We start from the raw sequence: 16,923 nt of genomic DNA, 5'->3' as shown, positions 1-16,923 counted from the left end.
ATGTCACTGAAGAACAGTGTTAGAAAGATTTCTTTCTATTTTTTTTTTCTGTATGTTTGGTATGATTGTGTGGTGTATGTTTGATGTGGGTATGGTGGATTTTTGGTGTGTGTTAATTGTGTATGTGTTGTTATGTGTGGGGTGAACGTGGTGCTGTTGCTGTGTGTGTGTGTGTGTGTGTGTGTATGAGAAGGGACTGTTTCCTTAATTTCTTTTTTTGTGTGTGTTCATTATTAGTGTAAGGAAACATAACTGATTTTTTTACATATATTTTGTATTCTGTAACTTTGCTAAATTCTTTTATTAGTGGTGTGTTTATTAGTGTGCATTTTGATAATTTTCTACATATAAGATCTTGTCATCTGTGGGCAGACCATGTATAAAAATTCTGCCTTTGTTAGGATTATTCAGGAATGGGCACTTGAGTGAGCTTTCTGGTGAGACTCAAGGGACTCCAGCATCAAAGCTTATGAAGACAGAGGAAGAAGAAATGAAGCAGCCTTCAGGGGTGATTTCTGTTTTTTTAATTGAAGTTTTGGTGTCTTTAAGCAGGAATATAGTGAGTTTTTCTTCATGTGATATTTTTAAGCTAAGAAACCAAAGGATACAAGATAATCTCCTTCAAAACTTTTGTTTTCAGTATTCTTTTACTTTTTAAAAATATAACATCAAAGGTAGAAGAGAGAAACTGGTGCATATTATTTTCTATTTCTTTCTTCTGATTCAGAAAAGCTAGCTGAACTGCAATAAAAATGTGGTCATTTATAAATATAAGACTAATTAGAAAAACAATATATGTTTTTTATAATATTAGACATGGTATTCTTATGATTTTTTGAAGGGAATGGATTTTTTCTAAATATAATTTATGCATTTTGCATTTTTGTATCAATAGTTAATCTCTTTAGAGCCTACTTTTTTGATATATTGATATGAGGCTAAGCCCTTTACATTTAGTACTACATTTAATAGTGACTTCGGCCTCTGAATTTAGAGATTGTGAACTCTATGAATACAGAAATTTTGGATCAGAGAGATTTTATGATTTGCCTGAGATCACACATTTTGAATCTGTAGGGCAGATTTGAACTCACAAAGACTGTCTGCAGTTCTCACATTCTTAATATCTGACACTCTGCTAAATGTAATTTTAATATAATTCTAAGGAGGGGATAGCCCCAAATATAGTTTAATTGCATTTTGGCATTTCTCCACTCTTTAAACGGTCTTCAAATCCTGTAGGAAACATCATTGTCTTTAACCCCACTTTGATCACCATTAGGAGAAACAAATTATCAAGGACAATGCATCACTATTGCAGTAATCAGGTTGAGAAGAAAACATATTTAGGTTGTTTATATGATTAATTAAATCATAATCTCATCTTGAAGTACAGTGTTTAGGGTAATATTTGGATTCCTTGGGTTTTCAAAATCATTGTTTAACTAATGGTGGATTTCTTTCTTTTTTCTTTCTTTCTTTCTTCCTTCCTTTCTTTTTTTTTTTTTTTTTTAAGATTTTATTTATTTGAGAGAGAGAGTGTGCATGAGAGAGCATGGGCAAGGGTGGAGTCAGAGGGAAAGGGAAAAGCAGACTCTCTGTTGAGCAGGAAGCCCAGTGGGGCTCAATCCCAGGGATCATGACATAAGTCTAAAGTAGCCGCTTAACCAACTGAGCCACCCAGGTGCCCCAATGGTGGATTTCTTTTTCTTTTCTTCTTTTTTTTTTTTTATTATGTTATGTTGGTCACTATATGGTACATGATTGTTTTTGATGTAATGTTCCATGACTCATTGTTTATATATAACACCCAGTGCTCCATGCAATATGCGCCCTCTTTAATACCCATCACTGGGCTAACCAACTCCCACCCTTCTCGCCTCTAAAACTAATGATGGATTTCTTAAAAATTGTTTTAAAAATTAAGTAACAGAGAAGAAAGAAAAAAGAATCAAACCATACAAATCCTTAATTAACATAGTGTGATTATTACATAAATGGTATATTATTATGGCAAAAGTTCTGCTTATAAACTTTCATATAAATTTGACTGAGCTTTATTAAGCAGTGGATTTAACAATTAAATTATTTTTATTTGGTTTAATAAAATTCCAAAGATTGCATGAAGAAGTAATTAAGGATTCATGTTCTTTCCATTTTCAAAGGAAGTAACTTAAGATTTTTCTATAGCTTTCTGTTGATATTTTAAATAAGAAATAGAATATTTCTCATTTTACTTATGAACATTGTTAATAGCCATATAAATGTTTCTTTTAAAATTTGATGGGATTATATTGGAAACACTATTTTTCAAATTGGTTATTTATTCACTTGACAAGTGAGCAGCCATTTTTAACACAAAATCTTGTATTTGGCACACAAGGAACCTGTTATCTGGAGCATGAAAACATAACTTACATGTGGTTGAGCTCCAAAATAGAAATTATTTAAAGAGAATAGGATGTTCTTCTTTCCCTGAATAATGTCAAGTAAATGTGTTTAGGACAATCTTCCCTTCATATGCATCTCGTGTCTGGGATATATCTACACAAGTAAACAATACTGTGCATCTTTTTGGGGCCATTTCTATGATTTGGTTGGAAAGAACTTGTTTGATACTGACTTGTAACCTTTCATCAGCTATTATGTTTTCTAGTGAGTCATCTGGTTTTCTAGTGAGTCATCACAATGATTAAAACTATTAAACAGTAGGGATATGGATCATGAGAGACTGTGGACTCTGAGAAACAAACTGAGGGTTTTGGAGGGGAGTGGGTTGGGGACTGAGTGAACCTGGTGGTGGGTATTAAAGAGGACATGTATTGCATGGAGCACTGGGTGTGATGCATAAATAATGAATCTTGGAACACTGAAAACATAAAGTTAAAAAAAAAAAACTATTATATAGTAGGTTGGATTGGGAAACCATAATCCCATCCACCTGTTAAGAGAGATGAACTAACAGAATGAATGTCATTTATCAAAGTATATCCCATAGAACATTTATTCTGCATGCTCTGTGGAGGAAAATGATTAGTGGCTTAAGATTATGTTTTTTCTTTTTTTGAGATATTTACTGCTTGTTAACTATTCGAAACTGTGAGAAGTCCTGGACTTAAAAAAAAAAAAAAAGTTGTAATGAGTTTATTCAGTGTTACTTTTATTTATTTGGGTACAAATTATTTTCCTTTGGAATACTGGGAAACAAAATCAGATACTAGTCCTGTGTGAAAAATGCTTAGATAAATATTGAGGTGGATCAGCCTTCAGCCTGATTATTTGGATCATCACAATGATTGAATTAGTGGGCTGAAGTGGCTTGGAGGGCAAATATATAGTCACTGATCCCAGTGTTTTTCAAGATCTAACGAACAGGATGTGTATAGAAGGTGTCTCCAGCTCTTAATCTGCCACATCAGAGAAGATTTTCAAACAGATGCTGGCATAATGAGAAAGGAACTCTTCAGAGGCCAGGATGCTTGTGATGGGAAATATTATGTATTGCAATATACAGATATACATGTGTGCTCTTCGCCTTGGCAGTCCTTGATCTGTGCCAATCATGGGGGACGGGAACTTACTGCAGAGTCCAGTGATGGCCCTATTTATTAGACAGTATGATCCATAGCACAGAACACCTTTTTGAAGGTGATGAATGAGTGAGAAACTACTTGGACAAGTTATCAGTTGGGAAGACTTTGCTTCATAGCTAGTGAAAATGACTGTTCAAAAATAAATAGAGTACGGAAGGTGGTAGGACCTACTGTATCAGAGAAAGACTTAATGGCTTAACAGGGAATAGATGATGATCTATTACCGTATAATCCACTGGCAAACAACACTTGATTTAGAAGGCTTCGGGTAATGAGCAGCCTGGAAGGACCCAGAAGATCCAGTCAACAAAAACCTTCCATCACAAGCTGTGGCTGTGGAAACAAGTGGGAATTCGTGTCAGACAAAAAATAGTCCTGGAAAGTTTTCTCATATGAAATGGGATTCAGATCATCTAGTGAATACCTCCTAGAACATCGATGACTGAAATCTGTATGCGGCCATTTTACAAAACTGAAATGATCAAGTGGGAGTAGATGAGATCTCATGTTTAAAATCAATTGCCCATTTTCACATACGTGTATATAACTCACCATAGATTCTTTTAGAAAAATATTCTATTTCTAAGTACTCATACTTAAGCTTCATTTTCAGTACTTCTTTTTTTCATATTTTTAAGGAAATAAATATATTTAAATTATAAACTTCTAATTTAGACAAATAGCTACTAACTGTTTTGGTCTTATTTTCCCTATTAAATTGGAGCTAGGGTGAATTTCAAGTATGTGCATTACATACTGTGTTCTCCTGAAAATGGGCAGAATATGGCCAGGCAAATGATATGTGTGCTTCTGGTGGCCTGTGGTGAACTCTATCCATCCACTCTATTCCACCTTCTTTTATTTACTTGACAGAGAGAGATCACAAGTAGGCAGAGAGGCAGGCAGAGAGAGAGAGGAGGAAGCAGGCTCCCTGCTAAGCAGAGAGCCCGATGCGGGACTTGATCCCAGAACCCTGAGATCATGACCTGAGCCAAAGGCAGCGGCTTAACCCACTGAGCCACCCAGGCACCCGTCCACCTTCTTTTAAACCTCTTGCTTCTTTTGTATGAATTCGCTAGCTCCGTATTTTCACATATTCCTGAATATGTCTCTTGCTTTTTATGATTCCTCATTTTCCTCTTTTATTTTTTATTTTTTTAAAGACTTTATTTATTTATTTGACAGACAGAGATCATAGTAGACAGAGGGGCAGGCAGAGAGAGAGAGGGAAGCAGGCTCCCTGCTGAACAGAGAGCCCGATGTGGGGCTCGATCCCAGGACCCTGAGCCGAAGGCAGAGGATTAACCCACTGAGCCACCCAGGTGACCCCCCTCATTTTCCTCTTTTAATTCTTATAGCAAATTTACTTCATATACTTCTCTTTGATGTCATGTATTATCAGTTGTCTTTAACTTATCTCAGAGTCATTTCCAACTAGTTTAGAATCGTACTGAGGGCATGAACCAGGAGCCATGCCTCACTACTTTTTGTGTCCCCTTTACAGTTATTATGTATACTATGTGTTTAAAAAAATAATAATATTTTCACAAACGTTAATTTTTCTTAGGTCATTTTCTATACAGTTACTTGATTCTGTTGACACCGTATTCTAAAATAACGACTCCTAGAGTGTGTCCTTTTTCCTCTTGGCAGGTTGGTAATTCCTCATAGGCCAGAAGCATTGATGGAGGGTAGGGAGATTAAAGAAATTTATAAAAATTAAACTGGTGCTCTTAGAATCTGAGAGCTAGAATAAATTAATCCAAAATGGATGGATGGAAAATCCCATGTAACAGTATACAATATTTCTATCAAGTTATAAAATGCAAGCTATTATATGACATCAAATGTTTTATATGGACAAAAGAAAAAACTGAAAAGTGAGAAGTTTTTGGTTGGCTTTTTTTTGCTAGTTCCGGTATTTTTAAAAAAGCATAAGTATTCACTTTGTGATTATAAGACTGTAAGATTATAAATTGTAAGATATAAAGTACATTTAAAAAATAATGGCCTAAGAATTCATTTCATTGGATTATGACTCGGTAGCCTGACTCCCAACAAAAGACAAAAAGCAAAACAACAAATAAACAACAACAAAAACTGAGAACAGAAAAGATACTCTAAGATAAAAGGATTAAGCACTGAAAAATCCATGACAAAATTTGGTTGAGGCGGCAGAGAATATCCAAGCTTGTTGAGAGAACTGAATCTCCTTATGTGTAATACTTCCCTGAGCTGAAGAGGACAGTTAAGAAGAATTGGTACAATTCTAAGATAAACAGTAAAACATGTGATTTTTAATGCAAATTAATTTAATTAAGTTTTTTCTAGTTGTTAAGTTATTTAAGTAATTTTCTAGTTGTAAAAGGAAATCTCTTCAAAGTCAATTCGCTGCCCACCGCAGACCATGCTGAGAAGATGGGACAGTCAGTCCTTCTCCGTCAATGACTGTGGCGTCTGCTTATATTTTAGGTGATATGTGAAGACTTTTAATCTGTTTGCCAGAAAAAAAAATATATATGGACTTCAAGATTACAGGCAGTTCAAGAAAGTCCACTGCTTTTGTAAATAGTTTGTATATAATAAAGTAGAGCAATCAATCCACCAGGTATATTTGAATATAACTGCTAGCACTGATGGGGTATTTACTGTGCGCCAGCTCCTGTTCTGAAGTTATTACAGATGTATATTAGTGTAATGTTCACAACCATCTGATCAAGTTACAGGTGGCAAAAGTGAGGCACAGAGGGGTTAGGTAACCAGCAAACATTCTCCCAGCTTGTTAGTGATAATTCAAAACCAGGCAGTCTTATTGGGGAGCATAGAAGGCTATCCCGCCTTATACCTCGATATACAGAGCTATCATGATGTTATCATCTCCTCTTTGAACTGAAAAGGGAGGGAGGGAGGAGGGTATGTGTGGGCAGAATTGTAAATTAAAGAAGGAACAGGAAATTTTAAAGAATTCCATCATTTTCATTGTACTTGCAATAACATTCTACATCACATAGGAGGAAGCAAAAAAAGAGTGAAAGGGCACAAAACAGGACTGGTTTAAGAATTTATAAAACCAATTTGCAAATCTGATCACATTCCAGTGATTCCTCCCTTCTTCACACCCATTCACTGCATCTTTGGGGGGAATTATCAACAGGTCTGTGTCATACAACAAGATTCATAGTTTTCCAAAAACGTGAGTTGTGTCCCCAGCGGCAGGATTGTTGTAGGCTTGCTATACCCTTTTTCAGACCCTTTGGGGGCACATCACTAGACTGCACTTTTAAACATGGAGCCATGTGTGGTGCCTGGGTGGCTCAGTTCGTTAAGCAACTGCTTTCAGCTCAGGTCATGATCTTAGAGTCCCAGGATCAAGTCTCCCATCAGTCCCTGCTCAGCAGGGAGTTGGCTTCTCCCCTGACCTCTCTTCTCTCACGCTCTCTCATTTTCTCTCTCTCTCTCTCTCTCTCTCAAATAAATAAATAAAATCTTAGGGGAAAAAAATGGAGCCATGCGACTGATCCTGGCCATTAAACTATTGTGGAGCTAATAGTATTTATTTCCAAATTTGATTTCTAAAAAGGCCTTCTAGGACATTCTTCCTTTGTCTGTCAGTGGGTTGCAAAGGATCCAGGGCATCCCAGATACCTGCACAGAGTACAGCCCCTTGCCCTCTAACTTGGACCATGACATGATAAGCAAACTGTTTTTGTCTTAAATTGCTAAGATTGTTTATCATAGTATTTAGCCTATCCTAAAAAATATGATCAATTTTTCCAGTTGTCTATGAAGTTGCTGAGTTTTGGTGGGAATGGATAATCTACATTTCAAGTTCTGGGGAATTCTTGTATGTGAGGATAAAAGTATTCTTAAGAAGAATATTCCTGGGGCGTCTGGGTGGCTCAGTCATTAAGCATCTGTGTTTGACTGGGGTCATGGTCCCAGGGTCCTGGGATCAAGCTCCCCATTGGGGTTCCTGCTCAGCAGAGAGCCTGCTTTTCTCTCTTGCTCCCCTCCCACCTTTGTGTTCCTTCTCTAGCTGTCTGTCAAATAAATAAATAAAATCTTAAAAAGAAGAAGAAGAAGAAGAATATTCCTGAAGACATTTAAAATAAAATTATAGTAGTATTGAACTACTTATAATAGCAAAGTTCAGAATGCCAAATATTATTATTTCAAGAGATAGGCTTGTTCTAGGGGCTTTCTCGTATATTCTTTCATTTAATTTCAGGATATTTCTGGAGGACTGAATTTTACACAAGACAATGAAGCGGGCTAGGCTTTTAGATAGATCTAACCCAGCCATGGATAAGTAGGATTAGAGACTGTTCAGGATTACAACTTTTTAGACTGCATAGTGCTTTACAGTGCAGCATGAGAAAAAAATCCCGAGTGGGAGATAAACGAGCCTGTCAAATAATATCAGGTATTTACTGAGCTCTCTGAAACGTTGCCTATAACAGGAGGGGATTCCTAAGTCATGCGTCTAAAACCTAATGAGAGCTCCCTCTGCTGGCTAAATATTTAAGCAAGTTGTGCGCTTGCTTAGGTCCTCAAATTCTTCTCCAAGATAGATAGATAAACATGATCTACGACCATCCACCAAGGTCTATCTTGCACATATATAGAGGCATGCAAACAATCTATAGAGACAGTTGACAACTTCCAAATAGGTCTGAAGATTGGTCTAAAGGCTGTGAGTCAGCATCTTTCCTTTTCATAGGTCAGCTAAAAAGTGAACTTTCCTGCTGACACCATTCTAATCAGAAGAGAAAAACAATTTAAAGAAGTCTTGGTTCAGCTATAGTCAGCTATAAGTTGTGTAAAACCTAAATAACTAAAGGCTAAAAAAGGAAGCTATGTGAGGAAGTCAACATTAATGTGACTCTATTAATAACACGAACTAGAATTAGAGCTCACAGCTGGAGAAGAAAGAGAGAGAGCGTGTGTGTGCGCACCAGGGTCATTTCATATAGAAAGAATATTCTTAAATTAATTTTCTTGTGAGTGTAGATTAATGGACACAAGCTTTCATGTAGAAATTATGCTACTAAAAGTTCAAGTTGGTGCTGAGGTGAAGTGCACTGGGCTTTTGGGCTCACCATCCCTAATGGTGAGTGATGACTTGAACTACTTACAGGCCTGAATCCTAGCTGGATAAGGACAGATTAATTGATTGATTTGTCCACATTTATTCCACAAAGACTGTACATTTATTTTTCAAGTTAAATGCAATGCTAATTTTAAACTATAAATAATGACGAGAGCCAAGAAAAGTGAAAAATGAGAATCTAGAGACTTAAGAAAGTTAGTGACATGGAAGGTTAGTTGAGACTAAGGTTCAATTAACACAAACCTCCATGATATTGAAAAGTAAATATGCAGTTTGATTGTGTCTTTCAGGCAAATTTAAAGAATTAAATCAGTTCTAATACAGAGGCTCATGCCATGCCTCTAATACTAAAGCATCATCCATACTGACTCAGGAAAAGAATTCATGGCCTTTATAACTTATTTTAGGACAAACTTTGTCACACTTACATGATATTTCTATGGTTATTTTTGGAAATGCACTGCTATGACTTTACCATGAACATTATTAACTCCATGACAGTAAAGACATTTTCTGACTATTCAACTCATCTTACATATTCCTCCCCACTAAAGTTTATCGATCATCCTTAAATAAGCATAAAGCTATGTGCCTAAATTTAGCATTCATTATTCTTTCTGAAATATTTAGCAAAATCACCCTTATTACCTCATGATGGCACACTTGTATCATATTCTCCCTGAAAAGGTTCTGAAAACTGTCTGAAAGCCATAGCAAAAAAGAATTTTGCTTTCTTCTTCTTTGAGTAACTTAGTTATATAAAATAGATTAAAAAATATTCTGTAGCCTGCACTTTCTTCCAATATGCACTGAGTGCACTTCAAAGTATGTAGTTAAACTTTGAAGGTTTGAATTTTATCAAAGAACATTTGAATTGGGATTGCTTAGTAGAAGCCTCTTTAGTCAAGTTGCCTTTTTTCTGATTTGGTCCTGGAAAACAGGCCAACTGCCTTTTAAAGTAAGTACCAAGTCGTTAGGTAACTTTTCAAGCTTTGCTGTTATTGGAGCATTCATCTTCAATTAATAGCAAGCAAGAAGAGCAAAGTGTAGCAAATTGTAACTACAACCTTTATACATTTCAGGAACTATAATTGTGTTCATGGTCTGTTTTGATAATGATCACAAACAGCACCAAAAATTATTCAATTAATGGTGTTTAATTCTTTAAGAATTAATTATAAGCTAGAGTTATTCAAATAGTTCGCCTTGCTTATCAATATATTTTTACAGGTATGTGATAGTCTTTCATATATGTTACCCAGCTATAAAATGAAGTCAAAGAGTGAATATATATAAATCACTTTGAGTCATGCTTGGCAAAGAGTAAGTACTACTTAAGTGTGAAATAATAATAACAACAATAGTTGATAATAATAATAAAATTAACACTTAAACAGATGGCAAAATTTGCAAATCATGAATATTTTATTCCTAAGACAGGAACTTATTTATAACTGATTTCTATTATTCACAGAACTATAACTCCAGCACCTTTTTTTTGTCTATTTGTTATTTCTACATCAAAAGGCAAACAAAAGGAACAATCAAAATTAAGGGGTGGCAATTACTGAGAGAGGGACCATTGAAATGGCCAAAAAGAGAAGGATTAATATTATGGTACAATAGTGAAAAAACATGAACGAGCATTCAAATTCATAATAGTTCGGAGTAGTTTAATAAAGGATGAAAAACAATGACATTCTCTTCCCTTACTTATGACTGACATTAATCACAGCATTCCTTCCATAGTCATCAAATAGAATTTCACTTAATTAATATTTAATATTGCATAATATAGTTTAAGAAAACATTAATGCAATTATTTATTAGGTTCCATATTAAATTATAATCATGAGTATTGGAATATCTCATTCTCCAGTAGTTTCTGTTATCTCAGAGATGTGTACGTGTGTGTGTGTGTGTGTGTGTGTAGACAGGGAGCAAGGATGAAAAGGCAGTGGTGAGAGAAAATGTGGACGGCCTTACTTACCACAAGTGTTATTGTCTTCATCAGAACCATCTGGACAGTTTAATTCTCCATCACAAAATAAATCAATTGCTACACACTTCAGAGCATCAGCACAAGGACTAGAACCAGGTGGACATACTATGGAGACATTTCCTTTAAAATAAAATTAAAAAAAGATTGATTTTATAAGTTTTTTGCATAGTAAATTTAATTTCCAAACATATGTACAATGTTTCGATATTTATTATGTATTTTTCATCATTTAAATCTTTACTCATAAGCATATATTTCGGTTTCCAATGTAAACGTTTATTTCAGTTAGTCATTTGTAAATGTTTAGAATATTAAATTTTGAAAAGAAGATATGTATTTCTTCATCGATGTTAAATATAAATGTTTAGCTTGTTGGTTTTAACCTTAATAAATGAATACTACTGATTGGACATTTAGCTCCTAATGTTTACACCTCCTAGAACTGTTTATATGTGTTTAGTGGGGGAATTTATTGGAATGATTTTTATATTATCTGGAGTATCTAGTAACCACTTCCTTTACTTATAAACTTATTATTTGAAAATATGGGGGCTGAAGTCAAAGTTTGCATTCTGCAGAGCAAAATTTGTCAGCAAAAGCATTTTATAACAGAATAAAACACTTAAAATTCCCACTGCCTGGCTACATTGAGCAGTGGAGAAACCCAATCGCTATTTCCACTCAATATTTCTTTGCTTCTTGGGTCAGAGATTCTTCGTGGGAAAGATGCAGACATTCCCCTGGAGAATTCTATGCCATACTCTGACCATAATCGGATCAATTTGCTGTTCTCAGTCTGCCTTGTCACCTGCTCTTCTACATGCCTACATATAGAAATGCACCAAGAAACACATTTTACTTCTAGAAATTAACTTGGAGAATTTAACTGTGAGTCTTAAAAATGTCATATTCTGCACTGCACTGCCATCTGCTGGGTTTTAAAAATATATTTGATTCTGAAATTTCTCCTTGTATTCCATGAAATTAATTTGGAAGATAAAAGTGCTTGTGTCAATTAATCTACCAAGGTAATACCTAATTAGGAACCTTTATGGACAGGGTTGATGGGCATATATTCAACTAAATTAGATTTTTATAATTGGCTCTAATTAAAATGGATATAAACCACTGGGAAATTCATGGATCACCTAATGTCTGAAATAGGACATGATAAAGATCAGAGTCATTCCTAAAGGACAAACTACCCCAATTTTAAGATTATAAAAAAGAGTGATAAAACTGGTATTGAATAAACCTAAAGCATATTATAGCTGTTGATATAGATGAGATACTTATCGAGAGTCCTTAATCATTGAGTTCCTAATCTGTTAAAGACATAGTGTTGATAGTATTCCATAAATGCTTGCTAAATAAATAACAAAGAGTATTATTCTAGAAAATCTATATCTCATTTTAACAACAGTTAATAAAATTCTACATATTCAGCATTTAAAAGAAGAGATTTGGGGTTATAGTCAGAAAGATGTATAATTTTGTCTGTCCTACCATTTCTCACGGGAACTGTGCTTCAGGATGGTCACCCATCTGTCCGTGGTTTACTGAACTCTGCAGATTGAACCTCCAAAACCACACTTGCACTTGGTACCCAGTGGGATCTTTTGATCTCATTAATGACCATTCATCCACTCCACAAGTGTTTATTATCCATTTACTTGTATCAAACACTTTTGAGGAATGGAGATAAAAGGGTGAATAACAGAGCTTCTATTTTCATGAAGCTTGGAGTTTAGTGAAAGTCTGGTTCATTAACCATTTTTTTTTTTAAAGAGGTATAAAAAAGTGCTATAGGAACACCAAGAATTAGTCAAGAAGCCTTCTTCTGAGGCAGAAATTGAAAACGTCTTCCTACTATGTTTTGAAGGATGGTTAGAAATATACCAGGAAGAGAGATGTATGCAATGCACATGACAAGACCACAACGATGTACAGAGAACAGATGAGTATAACCTATCTGGATGGTAGGATGTTTGCAAAGACCGTGGCAGGAAGGGAGTTTGGTTTCAAGTGTAGGAAACTTTTTTTATTATTATTATTTTTGTAAAATGTGAGAAATATTCTTTCTGTAGGTGATGGCATTGAAAGTTTTTATCTGTGTGTGGTATGATCAGTCCATGTTTTGTTAACACAACTCTGGGACCAAGCGGAGAATCATGTAGAATAAGGAGACAAGCTAAGGAGTTGTTTTTTTGGTCAAAGTGAAAGTGGTAACGATTGGAACTCTGACTGGCTCTTATTAGTGGATAAGGGTTGGAACTTCACCCTAGTAGAGGAGATGGGGCATGGACTAAATTGCTATTTTATGAGTAGAATAGATGAGTTTTAGTGACCAGATGTGTCCCTGACTAAAAGGAGTGGAAGGGGGATGCTAAGAATGATACTTACACTTTTGGGGTGGCTAGTTGAATTAATTCATGGTAATTAATCATGATGGTAATTGTAAGAGGAACCCCTGGTGGGATTTAGAAAATGACTCTAATTGGAAGTATTTGGAAACAAAGATAGAAATATGAAGTACTCCACTTTGGGTTGTACTCTATTTTTCCAGACTCTGTTTCCTAAACAGTTTTCAGCTGCCTTAGTCCGTGAAGAAAGAGTTTTTCATATTGAAAGCAATATGGAAAATATAATTGTTTCATTAGCACAGTTCTTCTGGGGATTTTATCAGATTGTGTTTTTACCTTGTCTTCTGTCTTCCTTTCATCTCATTACATAATATATGATAACAATTTCCAACAAAAGCATTCATTTGAAACATTACTTGTTACAGAAACTAGCCAGATGCTGCTTTTTAACAATGGCCTTCCATTCTTAAAGCTAGAGTTCTTCAACTTGTATATTATTTTCTTTGCCATTTCACTCCTTAATTCTTGCTCTGGTATTTCTCCTTCACTAAGAAGTCTGTACTGTACTTCTCAATAGAGAATTTCTAGGAAAGGTGTTAAGTAATTGTATTTAAAGAAATGCACACAGACAACATAATAATTGATTTTGTTTATCAGAAGCTGAACAAATTGCCTGAATATTAATTACATTATCTTGAGTGGTGGGGAAAAGTTGTGCATGTATTTTTCTATCTTATCTATCCAGTATTTTATCTTTGGGAAATTAATTCTTTGGCATTTTGTGGAAACTACTATTATTTGGGATTCTGCAAATGCAAGGTTTTTATTGTCCAATTTTATTTGTACCATAAATGATTCAGTATAAACTCAAGGTGATTGCTCCAGAATGACCCAAAGTCACAACAATTTTCAGTGATTTGCAGAGAGGAAGCACCTGTGTTTGCTTTGTGCAGGCCCTGTGCACTGCATTGGAGAGGAGAAAAAGACAGAAATCTATCTTTTTTTTCCCCCCCTTCCAGACCAATTACGAAGAGCATTGCCTACAAGATAATAATTTGCAAATCATGTTTTAGAAATCTTACATTTTTATTTTTCCTATTACTCAAATGGGAAATAGAATGCTGGGTGGACAAAATTGTTTGAGATAACATTCAGCCACAAATCCTTATAACGCTTAGCCGGTGAGCATGGAGTCTCAACCCATGAATACCAGCCTTTAGAGATGAAGTTAATTTCTCTACACTATATTGGAAAAATAAATATCGCCTTACAGAAATTCTTAACAACTTTGATATAACTAATTTCATCTTTTTTTTTTTTAGTTGGCTGGCCAATCCAAATGCAATTACAGTGGAAAGATACTTGAACAGTTCAGAAGCCATGGACATAGGGATATTCTCAAGTAGAGGAGTGTGCTTAGCAACATACATGCTGTTCTCTCCAATGGAGAGAAAGAAAAATAAAGTTATATTTGGTGTTGGATCAAGTCCATGTGTCTTAGTCCTTGGGCAATTCAGCTGAAGAGTATAATTCTACCTTAGCTTCTCTTGACCCAATTTCATGTTCTTCACTCAATCAGCCACTTCTTTTTCTTCAATCCCCAAGCCCCCCCCCCCACATAGTAATATTGGAGCAAGATTGCATTTTGTATGAAATCGAGAAAGCCCACAATAGTGAAACTTTTGTTTTTCTACAATCACTGCCTGCATAGGAAGCAACAAAAGACTGGAACAAGCTATATTCTAGAAATCCTTCAAGCATTTGAATGATTGCCCAAAACAGCCCCTCTTGGCACTCTGTAGCAGCCCAGAAATCAATCAGCGTAATTCGACCCTGGTTCCCATCTCCCTCCTCTAGTGTTCCAAACGGGTTAATAAAACTTTACAGTAATTGGTAGCAAAGACAGTTGAACAATAGAACATAATCCTCATGGACTTTGTACCTGCTATCATACAAAAATTCTCTTTGGCAGAATTTATAATAGTACTAATGCCAGGTATATGATGCGTGCATTTGTTGATTTTTCTCAAACCCTGTCTTCCAGGCATATAGATGAAAATAAACTTAACATCCCTGAAAGGCATATTCATAATAAGTTACTGCTTGGAAACTGTGGTTTTCAAGTTTAATTGCCTTGTTCCCCTCTGTAAATCTATAGTATCTCGCTGTAGGAGAGGAAAAAGTGGGAAGGATGACTGGGGGCTCATGGATCCAGTAAGAGGAAACACGAGATGTTGCCATTTCCTTACCTTATTATAATTCTTTGAAGTTTGATTAAGGTAATTCAATAGTCTCCAATAAAAGGAGTGTTTTTGGTGAAAGGAATGATCAGATTTAAATAAGCATTACCAAATACAATTATCTTGTTTTAACCCTAGTCTTATTTTTTAAATATTTGTTTTTTTTTAATTAACATATATTATTTGCCCCAGGGGTACAGGTTGGTGAATCATCAGGCTTATACATTTCACAGCTCTCACCGTAGCTCATACCCTCCCCAATGTCCATAACCCAGCCAACCTATCCCTCCTCCTGACCCCGCAACAACCCTCAGTTTGTTTAGTGAGATTAAAGTCTCTTATGGTTTGTTTTCCTCCTGATCCAATCTTGTTTCATTTTATCCCTCCCTTGCCCCCACGACCTCTTGTCCTGCCTCTCAAATTCTTCATATTAGAGAGATAAGATGATGATTGTCTTTCTCTGATTGACTTTAAATATTTCTTAAAAAAAAAAAAAAAAAGCAGCATTCAAATGCTTCCCCCCCCCTCAAGTCAGAAGGGAGAAGAAAGAAGGAATCTAACTTTGTGCCAGTCACGAATTCAGACAATAAGATTATCTCCCTTTTAATTCTCTCTATTATTGTCTCTCTATTATCTCTCTTTTAATTCTCATGATCATTCCCTAAAATCTATAATTTAATCTAAAGTTAAAAAAGAGGAAATAGCTTGCCAAACACCACATATAAAGTAATCGGTGCAATTAGTTAACGATGGATTTGCCTATGCCTTTTCAAGGATAGAGTACTGAATGTTCTGTTTTGATTTTCAGTTTACATATCAAATGCTTACAGTGTGAATCGGGCTGACTCTGGACTGATCCCACCCCTGTAGCTCACACGTAGGAAAGGAGATTTTGGCTTCACCTCCCATGAGCGCAAAGTATGGGTGAACTAACTCTCATGCTCTTTGACCCCCATTCAATATCTCCTTTGGCCAGAGGAAACTGGCATAAAGTTCATCCACTTCCTTCCATTTTTGACAAGTTCATCCTCAGGATAGTAAGGGAGGAACACTTACTTTTTAAGTAAGTGTTTAAGAAACGAAGACTTTCTTGCTTTAATGCTGATTCCTGTCCCTCCCTGCCCCACCCACCCCCAGCCCCGACCAATCATTCTGTGTATTTCTCTTAGGACACTGTATACACCTGAGATGTCTTCAGTACTGTGGTTCCTGTGAATCACTCAATGAATCAATAGACAATTAAAAATAGACACTAATTTGGATATTGGTTGCTGACTTTCAAAGTTTGAGAAAGATACTTCTCAAAATATGCTCCAATTATTTTTTTCAGCTTATTTTTAGACTGAGGGAATTAGCCATTATCAATCCTCAAAACTTTTTTTTTTTTTCTGAAGTATGTTGTAAGGTGGTTTTAAACGCTGTAAAGTAATTTTCCACATTGGAGAGGAGACTTTGGGATCAAGAACAGTTTTAATTTTTAGTATACTGGGTTACTATATGAGTAACACCCAAACACAACTCCAAGCAGCCTCTTCCTACCTTAACAGTCTCTGGATTTGGAGGTGTGATGGATTGGTTCATAAAGGATTTTGGTTAATGATTTACATATCCCTTT

At 35.5% G+C, this 16,923-nt stretch overlaps 1 protein-coding gene across 1 annotated transcript in view; it reads right to left on the bottom strand.

The window, feature by feature from the left end:
- The window catches only part of TMPRSS15 (transmembrane serine protease 15), a 117,101-nt gene that overhangs the window by 83,555 nt on the left and 16,623 nt on the right, over positions 1-16,923 (bottom strand). The window contains exons 6-7 of the mRNA XM_045088154.1: positions 10,694-10,825; positions 3,818-3,926 (exon numbers count right to left, since the gene is read on the bottom strand). Coding sequence (XP_044944089.1) covers positions 3,818-3,926; positions 10,694-10,825 — 241 coding nt within the window. The remainder of the gene's footprint in view (positions 1-3,817; positions 3,927-10,693; positions 10,826-16,923) is intronic.

Source organism: Mustela putorius, unplaced genomic scaffold, assembly GCF_011764305.1.
Source record: "Mustela putorius furo isolate JIRA1106 unplaced genomic scaffold, ASM1176430v1.1 tig00003834_pilon_pilon_pilon, whole genome shotgun sequence".
NCBI lineage: Eukaryota > Metazoa > Chordata > Mammalia > Carnivora > Mustelidae > Mustela > Mustela putorius.
The sequence above is the reverse complement of the archived record's forward strand: the minus strand, read 5'-3'. Positions and strand labels throughout refer to the sequence as shown.